The sequence below is a fragment of the Rhipicephalus sanguineus genome, chromosome 3, assembly GCF_013339695.2.
Source record: "Rhipicephalus sanguineus isolate Rsan-2018 chromosome 3, BIME_Rsan_1.4, whole genome shotgun sequence".
Taxonomy (NCBI): Eukaryota; Metazoa; Arthropoda; class Arachnida; order Ixodida; family Ixodidae; genus Rhipicephalus; species Rhipicephalus sanguineus.
In genome coordinates this window covers 188,938,786-188,963,950 of record NC_051178.1, presented here as the reverse complement: position 1 = coordinate 188,963,950, position 25,165 = coordinate 188,938,786, and the positions used below count along the sequence as shown (strand labels likewise).

The 25,165-nt window shown below is 48.2% G+C and overlaps 1 protein-coding gene across 1 annotated transcript in view; it reads left to right on the top strand.

Annotated features, from left to right (window-relative positions):
* LOC119387881 (uncharacterized) overlaps positions 1 to 25,165 on the top strand; it is a 48,457-nt gene extending 23,292 nt beyond the window's left edge. Inside the window, exons 10-24 of the mRNA XM_037655438.2 lie at positions 899 to 1,027; positions 1,934 to 2,045; positions 3,873 to 4,042; positions 4,745 to 4,869; positions 5,511 to 5,691; positions 7,023 to 7,099; positions 7,556 to 7,778; positions 8,160 to 8,347; positions 9,148 to 9,259; positions 10,174 to 10,344; positions 11,338 to 11,460; positions 17,749 to 17,855; positions 18,798 to 18,996; positions 23,463 to 23,593; positions 25,024 to 25,165. Of these exons, the coding sequence (XP_037511366.1) occupies positions 899 to 1,027; positions 1,934 to 2,045; positions 3,873 to 4,042; positions 4,745 to 4,869; positions 5,511 to 5,691; positions 7,023 to 7,099; positions 7,556 to 7,778; positions 8,160 to 8,347; positions 9,148 to 9,259; positions 10,174 to 10,344; positions 11,338 to 11,460; positions 17,749 to 17,855; positions 18,798 to 18,996; positions 23,463 to 23,593 (2,048 nt within the window). The 3' untranslated portion in view covers positions 25,024 to 25,165. The remainder of the gene's footprint in view (positions 1 to 898; positions 1,028 to 1,933; positions 2,046 to 3,872; positions 4,043 to 4,744; positions 4,870 to 5,510; positions 5,692 to 7,022; positions 7,100 to 7,555; positions 7,779 to 8,159; positions 8,348 to 9,147; positions 9,260 to 10,173; positions 10,345 to 11,337; positions 11,461 to 17,748; positions 17,856 to 18,797; positions 18,997 to 23,462; positions 23,594 to 25,023) is intronic.

Here is a 25,165-nt window from a genome sequence, read left to right as displayed (position 1 = left end):
CAAGCGCAGCTCCTTTAACCACTTTGGTCTTGCCTAAACGTCGAACAAAGTGTGCGCACGACTTAGTGCACTGAGATGCAGGATCTATCCTGATTTGTTTCACTCGTGCTTTTGTCAGATATTGCATGCAGGATGGTTTTCAACGCACAGTTTTTAGGTATATCTAATCATATGGCTTCAGGCTTATAAAACTTGAAAGTACTTAAAGGTTTAGAGTCCATTCGGTCGTGTCACTCACGAAGTGGCACTACCGAGTTGGTCACAAATGTTCTGGCAGCCTTAAATTGCAAAGCAACCGATCTCAAATGGTCGGTTCTGGTCGAAAAGCGACTGTTTTTGGATTAACTGCTGGCTACTAATATTTGCAGTTGTGCAACTAAGAATTCTAGCATCCAATAGAAAGAGGTCATTTGTGAATATTTACGAACTGCCGCAATGAGACTTCCGTGAGCTAGGACATCTGCGACCGCCTCAGTAGGGTGACTTCGCGAGTCGCCGGTGGGTATGCGCAATTAGAAAGGTAGCAGCGGGTCCTGACTAGTGCATATAGCATTGCTGAGAACGGGTGATAGGTAAACTTGGAAAGCGGGCTATAGGCAAATTAAAGTTTCAAAGCGGGCTTGTTGGTATAGCATATTTTTGTTTACTATCGTAGCGCAAAGAAACAGGACACTAGAAAGGCAACGAAGACACATACAGCGCTATATACGTATGCGTGTCTATGTACCGCGCTGTGTGTGTGTCTTCGTTGTCTTTCTGGTACCTTGTGTCCTGTTTCTTCGCGCTACCCATAGTAATAAAAAGCTATAGGCAAAACACATTAGACAAGGAACAAGTATTACAAGCGTCACCGTAGACTGCTTCTTTTGATGCCTCCTGGTCTGGCGGTTCTTGACAGAGTGCAAGGCGGGAAAGTTCGGCGAGAACTGCTCGGAGAGCTGCTCGTGCCTGCACGGCGAGACCTGTCACCACATCAACGGCAGCTGCCTGTGCACAGGACGCCACCGGGGTCACTCGTGCGACGAAAGTAAGTGACCCTGCACAGTATGCGTATACACAGTGAGCAACACCTTGTGTTATTTATTATAGCCTCATCATTCGTTTTCCCCCTTACTGGCTGTTAGCACTGTTACAGATTGAGCTTTCGTTAAACAACGTAAGCATACCTTCAAGAGAGATAACATGACGCACTTATGCTTACCTTTGATGACACGGCACGAGATCATCGAGAGGAGGCTTGAAATGTGTTTCACTTGCAGAACAGATTGTTCACTCTTTACGTGGCCGGAGTGTAGGCCTGGTTCAGCAGCGTTGAGTATCGTTTAATCGGCAATTGTAGGTTCATGGCCCTTGATAAATACCGTCATATATGACAAGCATGCGTGTTTCAAAGGAAGGAGTCAAAGGAACATTGGTTGATTCAGTTCCTCCAGAAGGTAGGCGCCGTACTAGCTTTTGAGAGGCCAGCTAGACAAATTCCCACTTGCAGAATGTGAAAAGGGCACTGGCCTACGCGGGCTTCAACGCGAGTCGCTGTTACGGCGCGGGTGCGGTTTCTCAGAGCATTCGGAATGAAGAACACAATGTTACTGTGAATTGGCAATTTCTTTGCGCATTAGTTGGACGCTGCCATTGTCTTAATGACATTAAAATGTCGCCATAAACTCTTCTCCTCTCTCATTCTTTCATGCCCCCTTTCCCCTTCCCAAACACAGAGTATACAACAGGAGGTCTCCTCCGTTTAACTTATCTGTCTGCCCTTTCTCTCACTCTCTCTGAAAGGCGCGATTCTTTGCTTCTTTCACCTGTGATTTCGCTGTATATTTATTGCGTTTATTTCCGGTATTTTATTGGCGCATTTAGCGTGCGCAACTGCTCATCACAGGAGTTTAGAAGTGTTATTCACCAAGCTGTGTTAAACGCGGTGCTTCAGTGGTGCCCGAAGTGCTGCCATCGGAAGAAGTGGAGGTTGACCAGGGACACCCAGGCTCTCTCGAGTGCCTCGTCGAGGCCAACCCTGCACCCGTCGTCGAACTCAGCAACCAGTGAGTGTGACTCGCAGTCATTCTCGTGGAGCGTTTCATTCAACGTTTTGTGCTTGTTGTTACGAAACGAACAATTATTCCTTAAATGAATTTGTTAAAAACCTAACCATGACCTTCTTTCTATCTCCTTTCTTTCTAGTTCAGGGGATACGTTATTTCTTAGCCATATAAGTTGACCTTCTCTATAACGAAGTTGGCTAACTACGTGTAGTAGGCGTAACAGTTCAGCGTCAGGTTCAAAGGGCCCTTGCCTTTACAAGGAATGGTTGGTTTGGCTTATTCATGGGGTTTAACGCCTCAAAGCAACTTGCACTATGTGAGAGGCGTAGTGGAGAGTCCCGGAAAATCTCGTGTAGTTCTTTAACGTCCACTGACATCGCACAGTACACGTATATCTGCCATGTCGCTTCCATCGAAATGCGACCGCCACGCCCGGGATCGAACCCGCTTCTTTCGGGTGAGCAGACGAGCGTCGCAACTTCTAATCGACAGCGGCGGCGCACATTTAATTAAACGGCGCACACTCAGCCTAGCAATCTTCTGTTAGCCCTTAGTAAATGTCGCGCGAAACTTAAGTAAGCAAGGGGACTTTTGGCCTTGGTACGACATATCTGAAGTGTTTAGAGCAGATTTATCAAGACGGGACAAGACGAAGGGATAAAACGTACACAGGCACTACCTTTAAACAAATGATTTATTTGAATTCGGATCACACATATCTATACATTGCAGAACCAATACTCACGCATGCGCAGGTACAGTACCGTCGAGGAAGACTAGTTCTTTGTTTGTCAAAGATAGTGACGGGGTACTAACGCAATCTTTACCAAGCCTATGAATAGTTGCTGATTCTATGATTAAACGAGTAGTTTCGTCAAGGTGCCTACGGACAATGAAACCTCTTATCAAAAAGCAGAACGGACCCACACGCGCTGCAGTGTGTGGCTAACCAGCCATCGCTGCCTTTCCTGACATTGTTGCAATGTTCCCTGAGCCTGTCATTAAGACAACGCCCCGTTTGCCCTACGTAATGTTTACCACACGGTAGGGGTCTCGGAAAAGCAGGTTATCCCGATCACCTTGTTGTATCGGTCGCAGAATGCTTGCTCAAAAAACCACCTTCCGCCCCGCCACGGTGGTCTAGTGGTTATGGCACTCGACGGCTGACCCGAAGGTCGCGGAATCGAATCCCGGCCGCGGCGGCTGCATTTTCGATGGAGGCGAAAATGTTCGAGGCCCGTGTACTTAGATTTAGGTGCACGTTAAAGAACCCCAGGTGGTCGAAATTTCCGGAGCCCTCCACTACGGCGTCTCTCATAATCATATGGTGGTTTTGGGACGTTAAACCCCAGATATTATTATTAAAAAACCACCTTCCATTCGCCAGGCCGGAAGAACATCTAATTTTGGTGGCCGAAAAAAGTTTGCCGCTATGCCGTATCTGCACAAGATATCCCACAACATAAAAAAAAGTGGGTGCTCGGGCAAACGTTGGCGTTGTGTTCACGGCCTCAAATAAGTTGGCTAAACTTTGCAAAATCAGCAACTCAGTTGCTCAGGAAAGGCTTGGCTGCAGTAAGAACCACAGGTCACGTTACGTGCCCTGCAAAGAAGGTGTTGTTTACCAGATCCCCCTATCTTGTGGTAAACACGATTCTTCTTGTTGTTCCGACGGTAAGAGTGCGTCACGGCACCAAAATCCTTCGTCGGGAACAGCTGTATACGTTTAGCTCCTGTGCCCTCACAAATTTATGCTAATATGGTCGATTAATTAATTAATTAATTAATTAAATTGAAATAACCGATCTGCTTTTGCGGCGCGAGCAGAGAGACCCGCCGGAACCTTACCAACGTGACGGTAAAGGATGTAGGCGGCGGCACCTACAAAGCCACGGCTCCGCTTCCCCGGAGCATGGAGCCAGGCAGCTACAAGTTTCACTGCACCGCCAGAAATGATCACGGTTTCGACGTCGGAACGCTACACGTGACTGTCCTGGGTACGTTCGATACTCAATACATCCGTGGTGACGATATCTCGCTGCTCTTTCTCATATTATTACACATTCGAATCAATTTGAACTAAGAAAATAACGCCGCTATAGTCTTCACTTAAAAAAGCCTTGTGCGCGAGCTATTTGGTAGGAATCCATCAGTTTTAAAAAGCGCTTACATCACACCGACAAGAGAGGAAACAATGACGACCGCTGACTGCCTCATCAGTCTTGTCTTGGGACACGCCTTCCTTAGAAAATCGCTGACATGATGTTTTCTTACTTTTCTTTTACTTGCCCATTGGCATAAGCAATTAGGTGTACAAGGCTGCGCTTCAGCAGTATCCCTCAAAAGGGCTCGACGGTGCCCGTGGAAACCATAGTCATAAGTCCGATGATCTGGTGCGATGAAGGCCCACTATGCGCCGTTGGCGTCGTTGGTTCTACGTATAGCTTATATAGGTCGAGTCCACGAAAGATGTTTAATTGTCGCTAAGGATGGTGAAGCGATGTAATCTGGGCGGGTATCTCCGAATCTATCGAAGTTTTCTCCTGGCATATCTTGTTTGTGCCCTCTGTCCTGATCTATTCTTCGCTGCAGCCCAGCTATAAAGTGTTTCTATTTTAAACGAAACAAAGTTTTCCCTTCGTGTATGTAGCACGTTTCGATCGTCTTCGTTTGCTTACTATAGTCCATTCTCGCTCAAGGTCCCCCCGAGCTGACCTCTCCGCCACAAGTGAAGGTGTCCGCCGACTCGGCAGTCGCATCATGGGAGCCTTCCAACTCGCCAACCAAGAAACGCGGTGGGCGAGGCAACCAGATTGAGTACCAGGTATACTATGCGAACGCCAGCTATGAATCTCCCCTAACTCTAGTAAAACTTGTTGTTGGGCTAGTTGGTGCATGTTACAAGAAAATTCGACGACGCACACCACCGAGGAAAGTAGGCGAAAGGAAAGGAACTCCTTCCTCACATACTTCATAAAGATAGAGAATTTAGTTCATTCCCTATTGCTTTCTTTCTCATCAATATTGTTGCGCAAATGAAAGTGGGCACAAAAAAGGCACACGAACACACACACACGGTGGTTTGTCTCTATTTTTTTTTTTATATTGCTCAGGTGCTGGAGTTAATCTTTGACGATCTCACCGCTTAATAAACAATACAAAACAAAAATCAAGGTATAGTATATGACATTGTCACGAGTGAATGAGCACGTCAGTACGAGTTTTATGCGAGCGGTATATCTATGTGGCTCGTGGTTTAAAGCCAATGACCACCCGGGACGACACAATGGACGAAGACCACGAGTTATGCAGCATCAGCAAGCGCACCAGTCTGTCCTTCTGTGCATGTAAATGGTTTTCATCGTTGAAATAGGTCACAAATTGATCGTTTTACCTTTGCTGTAACGCACTTGCTCGTGTGCCATACTCAGAATACTAACTGAGTATTCTGTGTTGTTCGTACAGCTACACGTTCGTGCGAAATCGTCCGGCGGCAACTGGACGACGGCGGGTCCGTGGCAGACAGCGGTGCGCCAGAACGTCACGCCACTCGAGCCGGACACTGAGTACGAGTTCGCCGTGCAGCTGCGCAGAGGAAAGCTGACGGCCTGGGGCCCACCGGTATCTGTGCGCACTCCCTGCCGAGGTTCGATTCATTCATTCTTTGATTCACTCGGATGATGCGTCGTGGAATTGCATGGAAACAAACACATGCGTGTAGAATAGGGACTTGTTCTTTTTCTTTTTTCATTGAATACGCGGCAGAACTTGCAAACTCGAAAATTGGCTTGCTGCGTATGTCACTCCTTTCTCTAAGAGACAGATAGATAGTGGTTTGAGGAGAGTAAAGACGCTTATGTCTGCAATCCATAACGGCTCAGTGACATGAGGGGTGGAAGATGGTGAAAGTCGGATGAGAAATGGAACTATAGACGCCTCCTTCTCGGGCTGAGTAACGGTCAATGTGCCTCTCTCCTATTTAAAAACGACCGGAGAGTGCACGGAGGCAGTAGTAATCGAGGCCAGTGCCTCAAGCATGAGGCAGACGCTCTATCACTAGATTACCGCTGTGGTTTTCTCTTAAGCCCATAGGCGTGCGCACGAGGGGGGGGGGGGCAGGGGGGGGGGGCGCAAAGTCAGCCTCACACATTGATATGTTAGTAAGGGGGGGGGGGTATCTATCCTCATCGATAGATAACGGAGTGTACTGAAAATGGTGCAAAATTATCGTTAAACTCTCTTGCGAAAAAGTTGTACCAGAATCACCACAGAAAGACTTCCAAAGGAGTGTATATGTTGTCAGGAGTCGCTACTCTATCATCGTGAATTTCTTTCTCCATCAAGGACTTAACCAAGCATCGTGTCGTGGCGAGTTCGTTTACTTATTCGTTCCCTCGCGCGCCCCTAATAAAGGGGCATTATATAAATGACAACATCGCAAATTTGGTTCGCTAAAATTATCATAAAAACATCGCGCAGAAGCCTTGGTGTACAGTGCCACGACTGAAATCTGACTTTGCTCAAATGACGGTCGCTGTACAAAAAGATATCAAAAGCACATCCGGGCGCTGCTTTCATTCACCATGAGTGTTTTCTAGCTTGTGACTGAGAATCCATTGTACAAGGACAACCTTCACGACTGCCGTAAGAAACACGACAGACATCTTTCACTGTAGACGTCTTGAATACAGGGGTTCTCTCTCTCTCTCTTCTTATTTTTGATCGGCATAATTATTACGTATTATTACTATTGTACCCTCCGTCGTTCTCTTCCTTGTGCGACAATTACACTGGCCAACAGTTCCCTCTCTGTTCTACGTACGAGCACTAGAACAGCGATGTTCTGCTCGCTTTCATACCCTCATGTGGGGGTACAGCAAGCTTTTGGCCCACGTATACCATGATCATTCGCTTACGTGTATGCGTTTGTGCTAGATATTGTTGGTTCCTGAAACAGTGTACGTCCTTTTGTTCCAGCCGACAGCCCCGAGGCGGTGCCGAAAAACGTGGTGGCCAAGGCCCTCTCCGACAGACGCATTTCCATTCGGTGGGAGGTGACATGCCTTTTTCTTCTCTGCGATTGTAACGGCCAGCTAGGGAGGACTATAGCTCCACGTAATCAGGCGATAGAGTTATGTGCGCCTAACGTCTTGTTCATATATATCGTCCGACCGCGACAAACATATTCGTATAGAAAAAAAATACCAAAATTAGACGAAACGTTACTTCGGTAGCAATCGGGAAGTGCTACGTGGGTCTACATCACATCACTTCTGCGGAAGCCCGCAGCTTGAAGGAAAGTTCATAAACAGGAAAATTTTACATCCACCCATTTGTAGCGCGAAGTTATAGATAGAAAACCTTTGCGGGTCACTCAGAAAGGAAGCTTCTCAGTTTACGAAAAAATTTTCCTGAGTGGAGATTCGAACGAACGACTGTTCTGGAAGGATAGCGCATCGCTTTCGCTTATCGTGGTCCCATAGGCTCACGCGCATGCTCTGTGCCCTCAGAAACCGGACCCCAAGCTGCTGGGCTGCAAACTGGTCGGCTTCGAGGTGCACCTCAGCGCGCGGGACTCGCCGTCGAAAGTGCAGAGTCTGGACGCCGACACCACGAGCACAGTGGTCGATGACCTGGACGCCGACAGCAGCTACGACGTGGCCGTGTACGCCGTCACTTCCGTTGGACGCAGCATGTATAGCGGATCGGCCACGACAAAAACGGCGCGGTCAGGTGCGGATATGTCGCCCAATACTTGACATTCCTAAACGTTGTTGTCTCTTGCCTTCTACAATGTAGAACTTAGAGGCGCTCGAATTCAATTCAGGTGGCGCGTTCTGTGATTTACACATGCAAGGTTAGCCTTGCATGCAACACTGGAACTGGCGCAAATGACTCGGGGCCAACGGTCGGAGACCACAAGTGGACCTAAAGTCATTATCGCTCGCTATTGTCGTCGTTGATGAAAAGCCATCTCAATTTGCTCGATTCCCAAACATACAGACGCCGCTGACTTTCAGGAAAACAGGCGTGAATATAATTCTTACAACGTGTTTCGCACAACACGAAATTGCAGTGCCCGTGTATGCGATGTTCACCGTGTCGTAAATGCAGTCCCGGGCCCCGTGGAGCACCTGAGCGTGGTCCGAACGAATGCCACCGAGGCCTTGATCACGTGGGACGCTCCTTCGGGAGTGCGCCACCCAGAGCACCTGGAGTACCGCGTGGCTGTCGTCACTAGAGACCTGGGAGGATGCGGCCACAAGGGTTCCGAACAAGTGTCCCTCACGCAATCTACGCAGGTGATTGATTGATTGATTGATTGATTGATTGATTGATTGATTGATTGATTGATTGATTGATTGATTGATTGATTGATTGATTGATTGATTGATTGATTGATTGATTGATTGATTGATTGATTGATTGATTGATTCTGCATGGCCAACTAGCTGTCTGCGGTACGATTCACTTTTCTTCGCCTATATTTTGTTCATTTCCGCCCTGCAGCATAAAATTTGACTTCGTTACCTTAACTATACCTGAATATTCGCTTTTCGATGCAAGTAATGCACAAAAAGCAGGGAAATAGAATTGAGCTTGCTACATAGGTGCGTTAACTTGTTTATTTGTCTTAACACAGACCACTATACTTTTGTGAACTACATGTTTAGCTCACGAAAACTAGTTTTTCCCATCTCGTAGATTGGATGAACGATGAATGTATTTAAAAATATACCTGGTTTGTGAACATTAGGTATGTCTAAATATATTATGGTGCAGGTAAAGTTCGAAGCACGGTATAAATTTTCCAAGGCTGAAATCGATGGCTCCTACGTTTCGCGTGTGTGCACCTCTCACAAAGCCAATCTGTAGCTGCGCTGTTGGTGATCAACTGGAGTGAAAAGAAAAACTATCGGCTACTGCAATTCTCTCAGTTCTACGAAAACTATGCAGGTCAAGTTAATGGCCCACTTCTTGATATACTTGCATTACAACAGCCGTAACGTATAGCACGAAGTGAATGAAGACACACCTCGTCCTCTTCTAACGAACTGTGTTAACGGCACATGGTCCTTATACACGCTTTCTGTTCGTGCAGTTCCAGATCGAAGGGCTGGTGCCGCACTCGTGGTACGAAGCACGTGTGAGCGCGAGCAGTGGTCACGGATACGGGAAAAGGATGGAGGTCAGCTTCCTCACTGCCGCAGCACGTGAGTGCATCGAAGCGAATTCGAACCACTAAAGATAAATGTGCTGTCTAGCGTCCATTTAGCAACGCATACTCAAAGTCAAGTGTGATGGCGCGAATAACGCAGGTAGGCTAACCAATGTATAGGTGGCCACACTAGAACAATAATCTAATCAGCATTTAAACAACAGATACGTATAGTGCATTGGACGCCTGCCGTACCGTTGAAAAGCACGCTTCCCGTTCACCCACATCCGACAGAGCGAAGCAAGCGGGCCCTACCCTTAGCGCAGCTGTCCTTGAACCTACGAGAAACGGCGCGCACGCCGCCAGCGAAAGCTTCTTTGCAACAATATAGAAAGTTGGGCTAGTTGGTACAAATGCATCCTTGAATCGGTGCTAAAAGGCGTAGACTAAGAAGGTACAAACACACAGGACGGGACCGCTCGTCCTGTGTGTTTGTACCTTCTTAGTCTACATCTTTTAGCGCTGCTTCAAGGAACCCTCCTTTCCCTTCTCGGGGTGGAGGGAGCGCTTGTGATTTGCTGGGAGAGTGGCGTAATGCGGCACTTCACTTGCGAGAGCAGAGGGTTCGCGGTCGCCAGCTGCGAGCGAGGAGGAGAACCTGTCGCCTCGGAGCGAGACTGGCTTTTTTCGTACTACGCCGGCTTCACCCAACCTCGCAAGTCAGCCAATGTTAGTTTTGTTTGAAAAGTGAACCAGTTTCTTCGCTCGAGTTGTGTTTCAAATCGCGCGTTGTACGCAGCAAACATGAATTGATAACACTTCGTTGACATCTTACCGAAGTATCGAAACTGTTTAGAGGCCATTGTCTCAGTGGCACTTCACTGGCTTAGAGGTTCCAGCTAATTGGAGTGCTCTTTTGCCGCCACTGCTGCATGCCAAACATGTCTCCATCGGGGCCTTTCTCCGCAGCGCCCAGCAAGCCTCCTGGCAATGTACACGTGGTGTGGGCATCGTCGAGGAGTCTGCACCTGAGCTGGGAGGCGCCTTCCTGTCTGGACTCGCACGGCCCTGTCCTCTTCTATCGGGTCCTCTACTATGCCGACTCGAGGGCAGAGGACGATCAGTGGGCAAACACCACAGGTGAACAGCGCAGCCTATATTGGAACACTATGCCAACTCTTCTACGTTATGACGATGTTTCTCAGTTTCCGCGCTGCATGTGAGCCCTTTCATTGACTTCCAGCTGTGGTCTGTGTAGCTCCGAGCGAGATTGCGTTCGCGGCACGCCGATATGCGTATGATTCCGGGCGGAATTCCTGGCTTCACATTCTGAATTCCGCCGTTGCTATTCACACGCGAGAGTGAATGGGTAGGGAGAGAAAGAATTAAGGCGCGAAAGTTGGCATGAGGAGCGGAGCGTAGTTGTACGTAAAATAGTGACGCCAGCCAAACACTGACCCACCGAAGTCTGGAGCGCGCAAAGCCGACCTAGACATGCAGACGAACAGCGATTCACTGCCCTTATCGCGTGAGCAAATGCGCACGTCACCGTATCACGTGGGCGGACCGCTTTCCACTCGAGGTTCGAAGTTCCCCGGCCAATGGTTGCCTGCTTTCCCCCTCGCCAGATCATCTCGCTGTCGCGTGTGATAGCAATGGCGTAATTAAATATACGGTTCCAGGAATCAAGGAAGACCGACCGACCGACCGACGAGGGGGAAAGCAGGCCAATGGTTGCCTGCTTTCCTCCTCGCCAGGTCATCTCGCTGTCGCGTGTGATAGCAATGGCGGAATTAAATATACGGTTCCAGGAATCAAGGCAGACCGACCGACCCACCGACCGACCGAATGAAAAATAGATAGCTAGGTAGATAGATCCGTGGTTGGATTCATGGATGCACGGACGGACGGAGTGATGGAATGATACATGGATTGGTGGTGGGCACATGGTGCTTGCGCGAGTGCAGTGTGGCATGGTGCATGGTGCAGCGTGGTCATATTTATACTAGATCCGTCCAACGGCCGCAGTGACGCTGTGCATGCCTGTTCTAAATGAAGCGGCCTAGTGCCCTCCCTCTATTCCTTGCCGTCAGATACATGATTCAGCCAGTTTCCTTTGTTATTTTCCCACAGACACGAACTTGACGCTCCAGGGCCTATTACCTTTCGAGAAGCACACAATGCGCGTAAGAGCCGTCAACAGTGCCGGAGAAGGTCCTCTCAGTTCTCGTGTGACGGTCAGCACCACTGAAGATGGTAAGCGCATTCCTCCATGAAATCCATGCTATGTTTGGCTTAGATTTTCCCGCGTTTTTATTGTTATTATTATTTCTGATTGTTAGAGCACAATATTTCAATGTCAAAACCATTATTAGGACGACTCTTCTTTATATGTGTGCTAAGTATTGCAGTGATGGAATACGAGGCAACATAGTGAGCATGATACTTAGCCAGCTGCTGACGCCTCCGTCTTCCTTATCTTTTGTTTTCTTAATTTTCCTCAGATGTTGACGTGTGGGTCAGGTCAGTGGTCAGAAGTATTCTTTAATATGCTTACATGCGACATTGAAGAAGACCACGCTGTGACGGTAGAACACACGTAACATCAGGATGGAAGCGTCATCCGCTCATCCATGAACCTTATGGAACCTTGTTTCCACCATTTAGAGGCTGTAGCAAAACGAAGCGTTTGAAAGAAATGAAACTTGGCTTAACTGTAAATATATAAAACTATATATATATATATATATATATATATATATATATATATATATATATATATATATATATATATTGTAAGCACATTTATCGTACTTCATCGTTCTCACTTGTACATAACCATCATCATCGCCATTGGGTTGGTTGGTGGCTGTTCTGAGCCGAGGCAGACATCGCGGAATAAACGCTGCTGCTGGCCCTGCCTGGTGAAGTCTTCCTGCGTCTTTCAATATATATATACAACTGGGGGAGGAAGAAGAAGTGCGTTCGGGCATAGTTGGGCCTTGAACTGCTCTCATATTTTCTCGCAATTCTGAGAATTCCTGACGACCACAGATCAAGCGAGACGGAGGACGTCGTCCCTCGAGATGGGGGACCAACACCCCGACGAGACCGCGGGCCCCAGCCGTCTGCCGACTGATAGACCGAAGATGGGTGACCGTGTCGTCGCAGCCGCTCGTTGCGATTCCAGCGACAGCTCTTCCGTTGAAGAAATGGAGTCGGAAGCCGATTTCACGACATTCACCACCCGGCGGTTGAAAAGAAAGCTTCGAAGGACATCAAGTTCGAGGGACTTGCAACCATCGACAGATCATGGCAAGCAGTCTTTCACAATTTCATACGTGCCTACCTCTACGACAGACAACTTGAACTCGCTTAACAGGCAGTCCTTAACGGAATATTTCGAGCGGGTCGCACCAGCGCAAGTGACTGAAATCCGCATCAATAGTAGGAAGAATATATTGTCAGTCGATGTGACAAACAAAACCATCCTCGAGAGACTGAAGGCCGTCACGCACCTGGGAAGTATCTCAGTGCGCTCGTTCCTTGCTCACGGGAAAGGAACAACGATTGGAGTCATAAATGACGTGGACATTGACATCACCGACGCTGATCTTCAGAGGCTTGTAACGTCAACAGTCAGAATCGCGACCGTCCGCCGCTTCGGGCAATCTCGATGCATTAAAATAGTCTTTGATTCTGAGTCTCTGCCTGCAAGCGTCAAGGTTGGATACGTCAGACATCCCGTGCGCCCTTTCGTGCCACGGCCCTTGCAGTGCCACAAGTGCTGCAAGTTAGGACACGTCAGCGCCGTGTGCAAAAGTGTGATAACTTGCCAGCGGTGCGGAGGAGCTCATAAGATTGACGACTGTGACGCTGCAGCTCCCTTCAAGTGCCCGAACTGCTCCGGTCCGCATGACGCGACATCGAAAGATTGCCCGAAGATAAAAGAAGAAATACGCATACTGAGGAAGATGGTGAGGGACAACTCGACACACAGAGAGGCTGTCTCATCTATTCGTCGTCAGAGACGCCGTTCAAAACGCCGACGCCAACAGAACCACAGCGGCCACCGGAGTGATAGATCGACTGCAGCACAAGATAAACAAATGACTACGCAGTGTAAAGCTTCTACTCCCGTCTGGAGTGCACCCCGACCGAGTGATGCACAAAAGGGGGCCGAGCCAGCGATGCAGGAAGATGCTTCAGATGCAGAGTGGCCTTCACTACCGTCTGGAGCAATAAGGACGACCACATCATGGGCTGCAACTCCAAAGGTGGCTGAAAAGGATAGGCAAAACGTTGACAAGACGCAGACTACACTGAAGAACCTGCTAAATTCCCTACGTGCCATTCTCTGCGAGCTACAGACGCCGGGCGCGAAGGCAGCAGTGCAGATCCTCAACGTGTTGGAACCGCTCCTAGTAGCGCTTCCATAGAACAATATGGCGACTTCATTCGAAGAGAGAGTACATGCATCTGCTATAATGCAGTGGAACGCAAGAGGTTTGCGAAGTAGGCTGTCTGACTTTCGGCAATGGATGCTTAAATATCAGTTTCCTGTGGTTGTTATATGTGAGCCAAACATGGTATCACCTTTTCGGATATCCGGATACGCGATACTATGGTCTCGCGACGACCGAAGTACGAGCAAAGTGATTATATGTATACGCAGTGATTTGACATACGTGAGGCATGTCTTCGCTCCTCATGCTTCAAATGATTATATATGCCTGACTATGAAGCACAAGCGACGTTCGATATCTCTCATAGGTGGATATATTCCTCCCAGAAGCCGCGTTGACTGTTCTCACCTCTCGTCTGTGTTCCAAGCTTGCCCAAGCCCGCACGTTCTAGTAGGAGATTTCAATGCGCACCATCCAATGTGGGGCTCTGCTTCGATGAACACCCGCGGCAGGGACATGGCTGATTTTGTGCTAAATCGGGGCCTCATGACCATCAACAATGGATCCCCCACTTTCCTTCGCGGCACATCATACAGCAGCTGCCTGGACGTTTGTTTTGTGACTAGAAATCTGCTGTCTACAACCTCTTGGTGTGTAGATGTAGAAACGCACGGAAGTGACCACCTCCCGACGTATATACAACTAAAAGGATTCCGCCATTCATCTCCCCGTTCTGTACGAAGCGTAGACTGGCAAGGCTTCCAAGCATCTGTGGATATTCACTGTGGCAACATTCAATGTATTTCTGAAATAGAAGGCGTTATAGCGTCAGCCTTGACAGCAAATACCAGACTCATCAGTGTGTCGAAACCCAGATCGCAGGTTGACGCACAATACGAGCACCTGCGTGTAATCCGTCGCCGCGCTGAAAGAAAGTACAGGAGGACGAGATCGCCATCAGACCTGTCTACATCTCGACAAGCACAGCGACATGTACTTCGACACCTCGATAAGCTCGACAGGCAACGGTGGAGAAAGTTTTGTGGTTCTCTGGATCCCAGGAAACCCCTATCACGAATATGGCAGGTTGTACGAAGCCTTCGGACACCTACGCCGCAGTTGTTCCCTTTCCGAGGTGTGGCCCTAAAGCAAGGCCGGAGCGAAGTGGAAATAGCAGAAGAATATTGCCGATTGCTCGTAGGCTCGTCCTTCTCAACGGGATCGCCGTCATATTATGCCTCACCACCATCCTGTGACGAACGTCTCGACTTGCCGTTCACTTTGCACGAGCTCGACGCTGCGATCTCAGCCTCCCGACACTCCTCCGTGCCAGGACCTGATGGCATCACTTATTCGGCTCTCTCCCATCTCAGCCAAGAAGCACGGAAAGCTCTTTTGTCGTTCTACAATGCTACGTGGGACACGGCGAAAGTGCCGGATAATTGGAAGTGCAGCCGCATAGTGGCTCTATTGAAACCAGGCAAGTGCTCCAACGAGCTCTCTTCCTACAGACCAATCGCCTTAGCCAGTTGCGTCGGCAAGGTAATGGAACGTATGGTGCTTACAAGACTGGAATGGCTCTTGGAGAATACTTTCACCTTGCCAGATTTCATGAATGGTTTCCGCAGGGGTCGTTCATTTATAGACGGAGTTATAGACCTAGTTTCCTCTGTGGAGCAGGAAAGACAACGTCGGAGAATAGTGGGCGCAATTTTTTTGGACATAAAAGGGGCCTACGATAACGTCCTTCGTGAGGCCATTCTCGACGCGCTTGAAGACGTTGGCGTAGGGGGTCAACTTCACGCATGGATTGTCAGCTATCTCAGCGAACGTACAATTTTCATGTCGACGGCTGATGGTGACACCGGCAGGCACTACGTCAACCGTGGTGTTCCACAAGGCGCGGTCCTCAGCCACACGTTGTTCAACATCCCGCTCATTGCTCTTGGAGCGGAGCTCCCTGACAATGTTAAAATCAGCGTATATGCAGACGATATTTGCATATGGGCCTCTGGAGTAACGCGTCCACAAATGCGAGCAAGACTACAACAGGCTACGACAATAACAGCCAAGTATTTGCGCCGTCAAGGCCTGCAACTTTCAACGGCAAAGTGTGCAGCATTGGCGTTCACAAGAAAGTCAATGACGCGGTATCCCATCTTCGCTGACGGAGCAGCGATTCCTGCTGTCACACATTACAGATATTTAGGTGTTGTTATTGACCGCAACCTATCTTGGTCGAAGCATATCACGGCGCTACGGACCAAACTGGTCAGCTTTATAGACGTGCTTCGTGTTGTAGCGGGACTAAGATGGGGCCCCTCTGAGAAAACCCTCCTGCAGCTATACCAGGCATTGTTTGTGGGATATCTACGCTACAGCTCACCTGTGCTTTCACGTATGCGTACAACGTGCATTCGTACGTTAAAGAGCCTTCAAGCGCGAGCACTCCGGACATGCCTAGGCCTCCCGCGATGTACTACAACATCAGGCACCATTGAAGAGTCACGCACTCACCTTATAGAGACTCACACGTCTTGTGAACCTCTTCGAGTTCACCTTCGGCTGCTGACCCGGCATGCGCACCACCACCTGTCTTCACTGCAGACAAACCGACCAGGCTGCGCCTACTCAGAATGCATCAATACTCACAGGAGTATCATTCCTGTAGGTTTTGCACCAACCGTCATCCCTGAAGTGCCACTGTGGACACTGCGTAAACCACTGGTGCACCTTCAAGTACCTGGGATTCCGAAGAAATCACGTGTTCCTTGTGTTGGCCTCAAGCAACTCACCTTGGCTTACTTGACTGAGCGATACAACGACACTATATACACGTATACACTGATGGATCTGTGACTCCGCGCGTTTCGACTGCCGCTTTTGTGATCCCTCAACTGGATATTTCCCGGCCGTACAGGTTAGACCATAAGTCCTCATCAACAGCAGCATAATTGGTTGCTATACGAGAAGCTGTTCGATTTGTATCCGACCAAGCTCCACGCAAATGGACAATACTCTCTGATGCGAAATCCGCATTACAAGCCCTTCATTCATGCTCAAGAAAAGGACAACATTACGTATTGGCTTCCGAAATCATACAAGCATTCGATATCACGCAACGGAATGGTCACTCTATCATCTTCCAATGGGTACCTGGACACTGTGGCTTGGCAGGCAACGTGCTAGCTGATGCTGCAGCAAAAGCCGCTGCTGATAGCGCCGTTCTCGTAAAAATTCCGTATTCGTGATGTGACGTGAACTCTTTGTTAAGATCGCTTATGCGAGAGTTCACGACAACTTACTGGTCTAACCCAGACCATCGGCATAGGCGTTTGCGGGAAACAGACCCTCACATGACCTTTCGACTCCCGGCTAAAATTAAGCGCCGCCACGCCAGTCTGCTGCACCGGATTCGACTAGGCGTCGCCTTCACTCGAGGCTACGCGCACCTTATCGGCAGTGCGGACAGCCCGAACTGTCAGCGCTGCCAAGTAGATGAAACTTTAGCCCATATATTGTGCGACTGTCCTCTGTACGTGTCCGAACGGAAGACGCTGGCTTTAACGTTGGCCGGCATCGGTGTGAACACTCTAAGTGAGACTAATCTGTGGTCCGCAATGTCCGACCAGACAGCATCACCGACTGCTACAAGAGCGTTCATAGATTTTATCAAGAGTACAGGACTTGACGATAGACTTTAAGAAGACCACTGTGTTTCGTGGTTATTGTACATACGCATTACCTCTTCCTGTCCCCATCATCATCTTCATTACTCTTTTTTCCCCTTCCCCTTTTCCCCTGTGCAGAGTAGCAGGCTAGAGCGCTCAAGCTCAGGCCGACCTCTCTGCCTTCTAATAAATTTGCTCTATCTCTACAACTACAGCGCTACCAAGACGGGATGTCAAAGACGACAGGACGTGCGCTAACTGTCTTATAGCTAGCGCGCGTCCTGTCTTCTTTCACGTCCCGTCTTTCCAGCGCTATGGTGTCATTTATAGCGAAGGACCAACTAACCCAAAAAATCTGTATTTCTGGTTTTAGCTATCGTACAATCCTTATTCTCGAAGTATTTGTTCCCGAATATACCGGGTCCGAAGCTCGGTTAACTAAACACTATTATGAATTTCATTCGCAGTTCCCGGTGAGCCCGAGTGGCTTGGAGTCGCTGAGGTTAACGAGACAACTGCTCTGTTGTCGTGGCAACCCCCCGAAGAACCAAATGGAGTCCTCACTGGTTACGAGGTGCGTGCTCAGCGTTGTATACGATAGTCTTCCGATATAGCGAAATAGCTAAATATTTAGAGATAACAAATACGCGTCGATATGACATGCATGCGGTCATGGCGTTTATCTCCCTTATGTACTTTTGTCCAACATTCTATAGTTATGCCTGGGGAACAGAAGCGTGCAAATAAGTTGCAACAAGACAGATTAACGCTGCTTCTGTTTACAAGGAATACCGAGTGATCCGAAGTACTGTCATGGCTGGCGAGTTTAGTAACTTGACGTATATCGTATAATAGATACACCCTTTCCTCGAATAAGGACACAATTACTTACTAATGGTCCTTTTCGGCTAACTGCAAGTTGGAACCAGCTTCCTGGGTTCAACCACGCATCCGCGACCCCATACTTTCTTTTTTAAATGCCCTGTTAAGTAATTGATTAGCTGGACTTCAACAGCTGTGTAATTTTATCTCTTTGTTGTACTTCGGTGAGTTTTATTATATATTTACCGCATATATTATTCCAGCTACGTGATGTTTTGCTAATGCATTGCTGTTGTATTGTGTGACCCACGTTAGGTACTCAGTTAACTTTTTTTTTGCTTTATTTCAGACATATGTTCATGTACGATAGCCCTCCCCAGTGGAATATACTGTGTACCTTCAGGCAGTGCCGTAGTCAGGAGGTGGCACACAGAGCACGTGTGCATCCCCCCCTCTCTCTCTCTCTCTCTCCTCGAAATTTCTTTTTGCCATGGGATGGAGGGCACAAAACGACACTCGACCACACTAGCATGTCCCCGGCCCCCACTCCAGATCAAGAACGTGACCCTCAACCCCCCCTCCCCCTCCCACCCCCGAAACAAATATTTGTGCCTACATCACTGCCCCTGAGGGTAAAATTAAATAAATTAAACTCTGGTACATTCAATCTTTGTTTCGGATTTTCTCTGTCCAGATTACAGTAACGGTGCAGGCCGACAACGACACGGAGGACAACGGTTCCGTCCTTCTAGCCACGGCTGTGGGTCCCGACGTCAGGGACCTGCTGCTGGCACAGCTCTTAAACGGGCGCAGCTACACCGCCACAGTGAGGGCCACCACGAGCGTAGGACACGGCCCTCCCCGCGTCGTCCACTTTTCCACGCTGTCATTGGGTAAGGCAAACGCACGCAGACTGATGCAACTCCACACCGTCGCCCTAAGCTTCTACGCGCTAAATTAAAAAGAACGCTAAAGAATGGTACTCAGTTAAAGTGTGTCGGTAACTTGCTAGAACGATAGAAAGCCACTCTTGCCGTTGTTAAAACCTTGGTAAGCTAGAAAAGAAGCAGAAATAAATGACAGGTGGTTACGCCTGCTTGACCATCCCGCATCAAGTTGCCATGACGTGATAGATTTCGACAACGCTTTTTAACGCAGACACTCTGGCTGGAGATAACGAATCTGTGGAGCCCCTCAAAGCTTTACCGCGTTACAGCCTGTTTCACATGCGAGCGACTGAGCGGCGGGGCCCGCGGCGATTGAGCGGCGACAGGACGCTCGCACGCGGCTTCGTTTCACATGCACCGCTTTTGCGCGGCGCGCGCCTCTGCGATGCGCAGTGATGGTTGTGGAAAGCGCCCGTTACCCGCGGGTTTCCTTTCTCCGAGTTCGCTTCTTTTGGTGCACTTGGGTTGCGAGTTTCACCAGCCTTCTACTTCGGTGCTCGATTTTCACGCGCCTAAACCTTGAATGACGAAAATGTGCAGTGTATCAGGGTGCAATTAAACAACTTCAGTAGTCACGTTTATTCCTGTTACAGCTTTCTTTTTTTACCACGCAAGTCTTCTTGCACGCTCATACACTTGGCCATGGAAAGCAAAAAAAGAATTGGTTTTTGTCGTTTTAAGCTTTCAGAGTGCTTTCGGTGGCTTTTGCTCTCGAATGCCGCAAGGCGTTGGTGCGCCGTCTGGGCCGGCAACCATTGCAAACCCACAATGTCGTCGTCTGGGGGGCTCGCATTTGTCGTCTTCGGGGTACGTGACCATTGAAAAAAAGAAAAAGACAACAGTAAACTATTCGAACGTGCTGGGTCAGAGTAGCAAAAAAAAAAAAAAAAACATTGCGACCAACAAGTGCGCAGTGCCGTAGGGTCCCCCTGTACGGACCTGTGTGGTGCCACGATTCTATAAAGATACAAAAGAACAAAATGACACGTGCAAACGATTTGTCTGCTTGATGGAAGCGCAGTAGAGAACAACAAACGAAAAGAAAGGCGTTTCTACACTGCCAGCTTGTTACAGCGAATGTCGTCTGCTAGGAAACCGAGTTCCTCCTGGCGCACGCGCACGCTCCTCGACTCCGCCCCTGCAATCACGTGCTCCCCACGTCACTGCTCTCCCATTGGGTGACCTTGGGCAGCCGCTCTGCCGCTAGCGAATTTTTCCAACTCCGGCGATCTCGATCGGGTCTCCCTTTTCGGAGGTGCACTGAGGTACGGGGGCGGAGTCACTTTTCTTTTTGTTGTTGTTCGTTTCCTGACGTCATTTCCGTTTCTTTTTTTTCCTTCTTTTTCGCGTAGAGCGGCCAGGAGCGGCTGCATGTTTTCAAAAGTCTTTTTTTTTTTTTTTGCGCGGGTAGGAACAACACTGTGCAGAGACCTTTAATCGCGATTTGGCTAACCTCAGAGCCAAACTCGATCCGTGTCGGCCCTGATCGCGATCAAAAGTGTTCGTACGACACCGGTATATGACACGGTATGAAAGCAAGCTTGACGGCTCGCAGAAGTTCGAGCCATCGTGGTGCCCGCTGTTATGACGGTGGATACGCAGGTCGCTGAAGGCGCACGTAATATTTCCAAGGTTATTGTCGTGATCGACTTGAACATAAGCCTCCTGTGTTCCCGAAGAATCTGACCTGGAAACTGGACTCGCTTGAGCGCTGGCCAGACGTGGGCTGAGTTCAGTAACGAACTCTGGAATAAAAACTGCTGAACGAGTTGGCTGGGTGAGTGGAGCATTAGTTAATGCGCGCTAAATATGTTAATACTTTAATGAGGACGCGTCTAATGTCGACCGCATCCTGGATTATTACGTTGGCCGTCGTTCCAGTACCAAACAGCTACTTGGTGGCCCGTGGGCTGGCCGTATGTCGTATCCAATCTTTACTCGCGCGTCGCAGGCGCACGAATAATAAATCGAGCAATGTTGCAGGAACAAAAGCAACAAACCGTGTATCATTGTATCGCCATAGAGAAAGGTATCACTGCCACCGTCATAACAGCCGACACCACGATGGCTCGAACTTCTGCGTGCCGTCGAGCTTGCTTTCACACCGTGCCATAATACCGGTGTCGCACGGACACTTTTGATCGCGATCGACAGCCAACGTATCCAGGATGCGGGTCGACAGTTCTGTATTGAACTCAGCTGACGTCTGGCCAGCGCTCAAGCGAGTCCACTTTCCAGGTCAGATTCTTCGGGAACACAGGAGGCTTATGTTCAGTCGATCACGACAATAACCTTGGAAATATTCCGTGTGCCTTCAACGACCTGCGTATCCACCGTCATAACAGCGGTCACCACGATGGCTCGAACTTGTGCGAGCCGTCAAGCTTGCTTTCACACCGTGTCATATACCGGTGTCGTACGGACACTTGATCGCAATCAGGGCCGACACGGATCGAGTTTGGCTCTGAGGTTAGCCAATCGCGATTAAACGATTAAACCATGCAGCCGACCTTGATGCAGCGATCAAATGTGCCCGTGTCAGCAGAGAACATCGTGTCAGCCTGTCGGCGCTGTCGGGTTAGTCGGGTCCATGCTCTGCAGTGTTGTCCTTCCTACCCGCGCAAAAAAAAAAAACAAAAAACAAAAATAATGACTTCAGAAAACATACAGCCACTCCACGCAAAAAAAAAGAAAAAACGGAAGTGACGTCAGGAAACGAACAACAACAAAAAGAAAAGTGACTCCGCCCCCGTACCTCAATGCACCTCCGGAAAGGGAGACCCATCTCGATCGCGCGTCCACTGGTCGCTCTAAAAAACCTGTTTTTGGGCTTCCGCGGCGGCAGCCGCTCCGCTCTTGGTGCAAAATCGCTGCATGTGAAACAGGCTTTAGGGGACTGTGTGAAAAGCGTGCAATATTTTTACGACAGCGTTTTTCCAAACCGCGTACACTCACATTATGTAACGGGGCGTGATGTCCGATGTCGATTTCTGACTGGAAAAAAAGACAACAAAATAAAAAAACAAGTAACAGCAGAAAAATTAAACCAGGAAAATATAAACAAAGGAAGCATCAAAAGAAAAGTAACAAACCAGAAGTATGACACGGCAGCGAATCAATAAAAAATACTAAAAATGAAACATCGTATTCAATCAGTGACAATGCAATGATGGAGTTGACTGCCAAGTTTTTATTAATTCTTTTTAGAATGTTATACTTTCAAGGCTCAGCGCATATAAAATAACTGCGACAAGGCAGATTCAGGTGGCCTTTTTTTTTTCAGCGTAAAGTGTTCTGTTCAGAAAAACTTGGTAAGGTTGTCAGATTTATTATTTGCTTGTTTTCGAATGCACTGTAATATTTTGTCATGGCAAGCGCCTAGCCAACCTCGAGCAGATGCGACAAAAATCTGTGGCCTTAGGGGCGGCCCCTGCAAGAACGTTAAAGTCGTATCAATCAATCAATCAATCAATCAATCAATCAATCAATCAATCAATCAATCAATCAAAGTTTTATTCACAATCAAATATATATACACATGGGGATACACATACGGAAGGAGGTCCCATAGTACACAGCTGAAAGAGGACCTCCTGTTGGAAAATTACATGTTCATAGGTACAAAAAATGGCAACAAAACAACAATGAGTAATTAGTCATAACTATTGAAACAAAACAAACGTATATGAATAATAAATATCATAGCAATAAAATAAAGAAGAATAATTCGAAAAATAAAATGTCACAAGGTCTTATGCACTCACCTAAGACTACTGGAAGGCGAAAGCCATCTTTTTCTTCTAAGTCGATGTATTGATCCTGCCCTGCCACCCTCAGACAGCTTTCTGCACCTAACGGGGTTTTCCACTGTCTCCAGGATCGGAGGAACCTCACCTGGTTTTGCACTGCCTCCGTGATCGGCCCACCGTTGACCAAGCTACGATGTCATGTGATGAAGTCATCATGTGACGTTACGTCACGTGACGTCAGTGTAACGCCACGATGACGTCATAATGACGTCACACATTTCGGAGATGTGTGACGTCGTGATGACGTCATATGGTGTCGTCATCACTTGATGATGATTTTAGACATCACTCGTGTTGACGCCGCTGACTGGAGACACCGACGCGGGACGCCGGTCAATTCTCGCGTTTGATTAGGCAGCTGAAGCCTTCGCCTTAATATACAAATGAATAAATGACAAAAATGCAGATTGCTTATGAATGTCTCTGCACACGTTTCCATATCGGTACCCCTTATGGATCGGGTCGCGGTGAAATTGACATAATTAACACGACTTGATGCCGCAGTTCAGTATTTTTTTAAGTTGTTTGTAACCGAACGTCTGCTCGTGCGAGCATTATGGCAAGAACAGCACTGACCCGACGTGTCACTCGTTCTTTATGCAGTGGGTGCGTCGGTGCAGGATGACGACTTCAGGTATCTACAGTCCATGATTCTGTGGATCGTGGTTGTCTTCTGTGTCGCCATCTTTTCTACTGCTAGTCAACGTGGCGCTAGTGATAATCGTCAGCCGTAGGTAAGTGTGTTCCCGTCTGACTGCTTGAAATAGTGAGTGAGTGAGTGAGTGAGTGAGTGAGTGAAGTGGAGTGAGTGAGTGGAGTGAGTGATGTGAGTGAGTAGTGAGTGAGTGAGGTGAGTGAGTGAGTGAAGTGAGGAGTGAGTGAGTGAGTGAGTGAGTGAGTGTGAGTGAGTGAGTGAGTGAGTGAGTGACGTGAGTGAGTGAGTGAGTGAGCGAGCGAGCGAGCGAGCGATGCGGCGTGAGTGAGTGAGTGAGTGAGTGAGTGAGTGAGTGAGTGAGTGAGTGAGTGAGTGAGTGAGTGAGTGGTGAGTGAGTGAGGTGAGTTGAGTGAGTGAGTGAGTGAGTGACGAAGACAAAGACAACAATCGAGTTTCTCACGTTTATGGAACAAACTCGTGCATTGGGAGTATTGGCAATGAATTGACTATGGTCTTTCGGAGGCGGTAGTTTATATAAGGCACTCGTAAAGTGTCTTGATGTTGTTTATGCATGCTTGCGTAGTTTGCAAAGATTTCACCAAAGATGGCTTCTCCTCAGTATTACTCATTGTGAGGAGAAGCTCGCTTTTCCGTAATCACTTTCGCACAATTTGCGAGAAAAAAACAAGAACATAACACATGACTTTCAGTGCTAATATCTAAAAGAAAATGACACCGTACCACTACGCCCAACTTTCCATTATACTGCAACCCCTCTCGTGTTTCAGGGCATAGTCTTATAGCGGATGTAATGACGTCCGTATGATAAATGAGCTTGCCTTACCATTGTAATTATCGTGCGAAGATTGAAGACTGGCCGTGTTGGCATAGCATATTTAAAGTTAGATAGCGCCACAATTCTACGGGGCACATACAAGAAATACACAGCGATGCACGTTCAGCGCTCTGCTGTGGGCGTACCTCTTCTGCGTCTCGTCGAATTGTCGCGCTATCCAAATTCAAAAATTGTAATAATCGCAGTTGTGAAAGGGTATAAACGACGCAAGGTTGCCGCCGGAATTTGCACCTATTCAGTAATAATATTGTATAGGACTATGATTCAAATGGTTTTCAATGGTGCACGGATCAGACCTAAATCGGGAAATAGAAATAATTTTAACACAGACGAAGAAGTCGACCACATTCAAGGAAAAAAAACAAATAAAATAACGACTTATGGAGCCAGGTATACGCCATCCCCTTTTTATAATGGCGTCTGCCAGTGGCCATGCGTGTTTTCTTTTCTATTTTTTAAGTCTTGATATTGCTGGGATGCTTTCTATAGAGAGGACTAAAGCCATGGCAAAATGCCGATTACATCGTCGGCCACACCGTCGCTTACATAGTCGCCATTGAAATGTGTTGCTCTTTTGAGATGTATATAGATGCTTCTAGAGATACAACCCGCCTTTCTTCCTACCTCTCTTCCTACTTATATTTGATTCGCAGGAAGCACCATAGCCTGGATGTTAGCAATGGTCCCTTCACGAGCTCGACAGCCTCGACCGTGGAGTTCGACGAGTTCGAGCTCTCCAAACATCCAGGCGACACCGCATCCGACGACGGCTGTTTCGTTGATTGGACTCCGCCC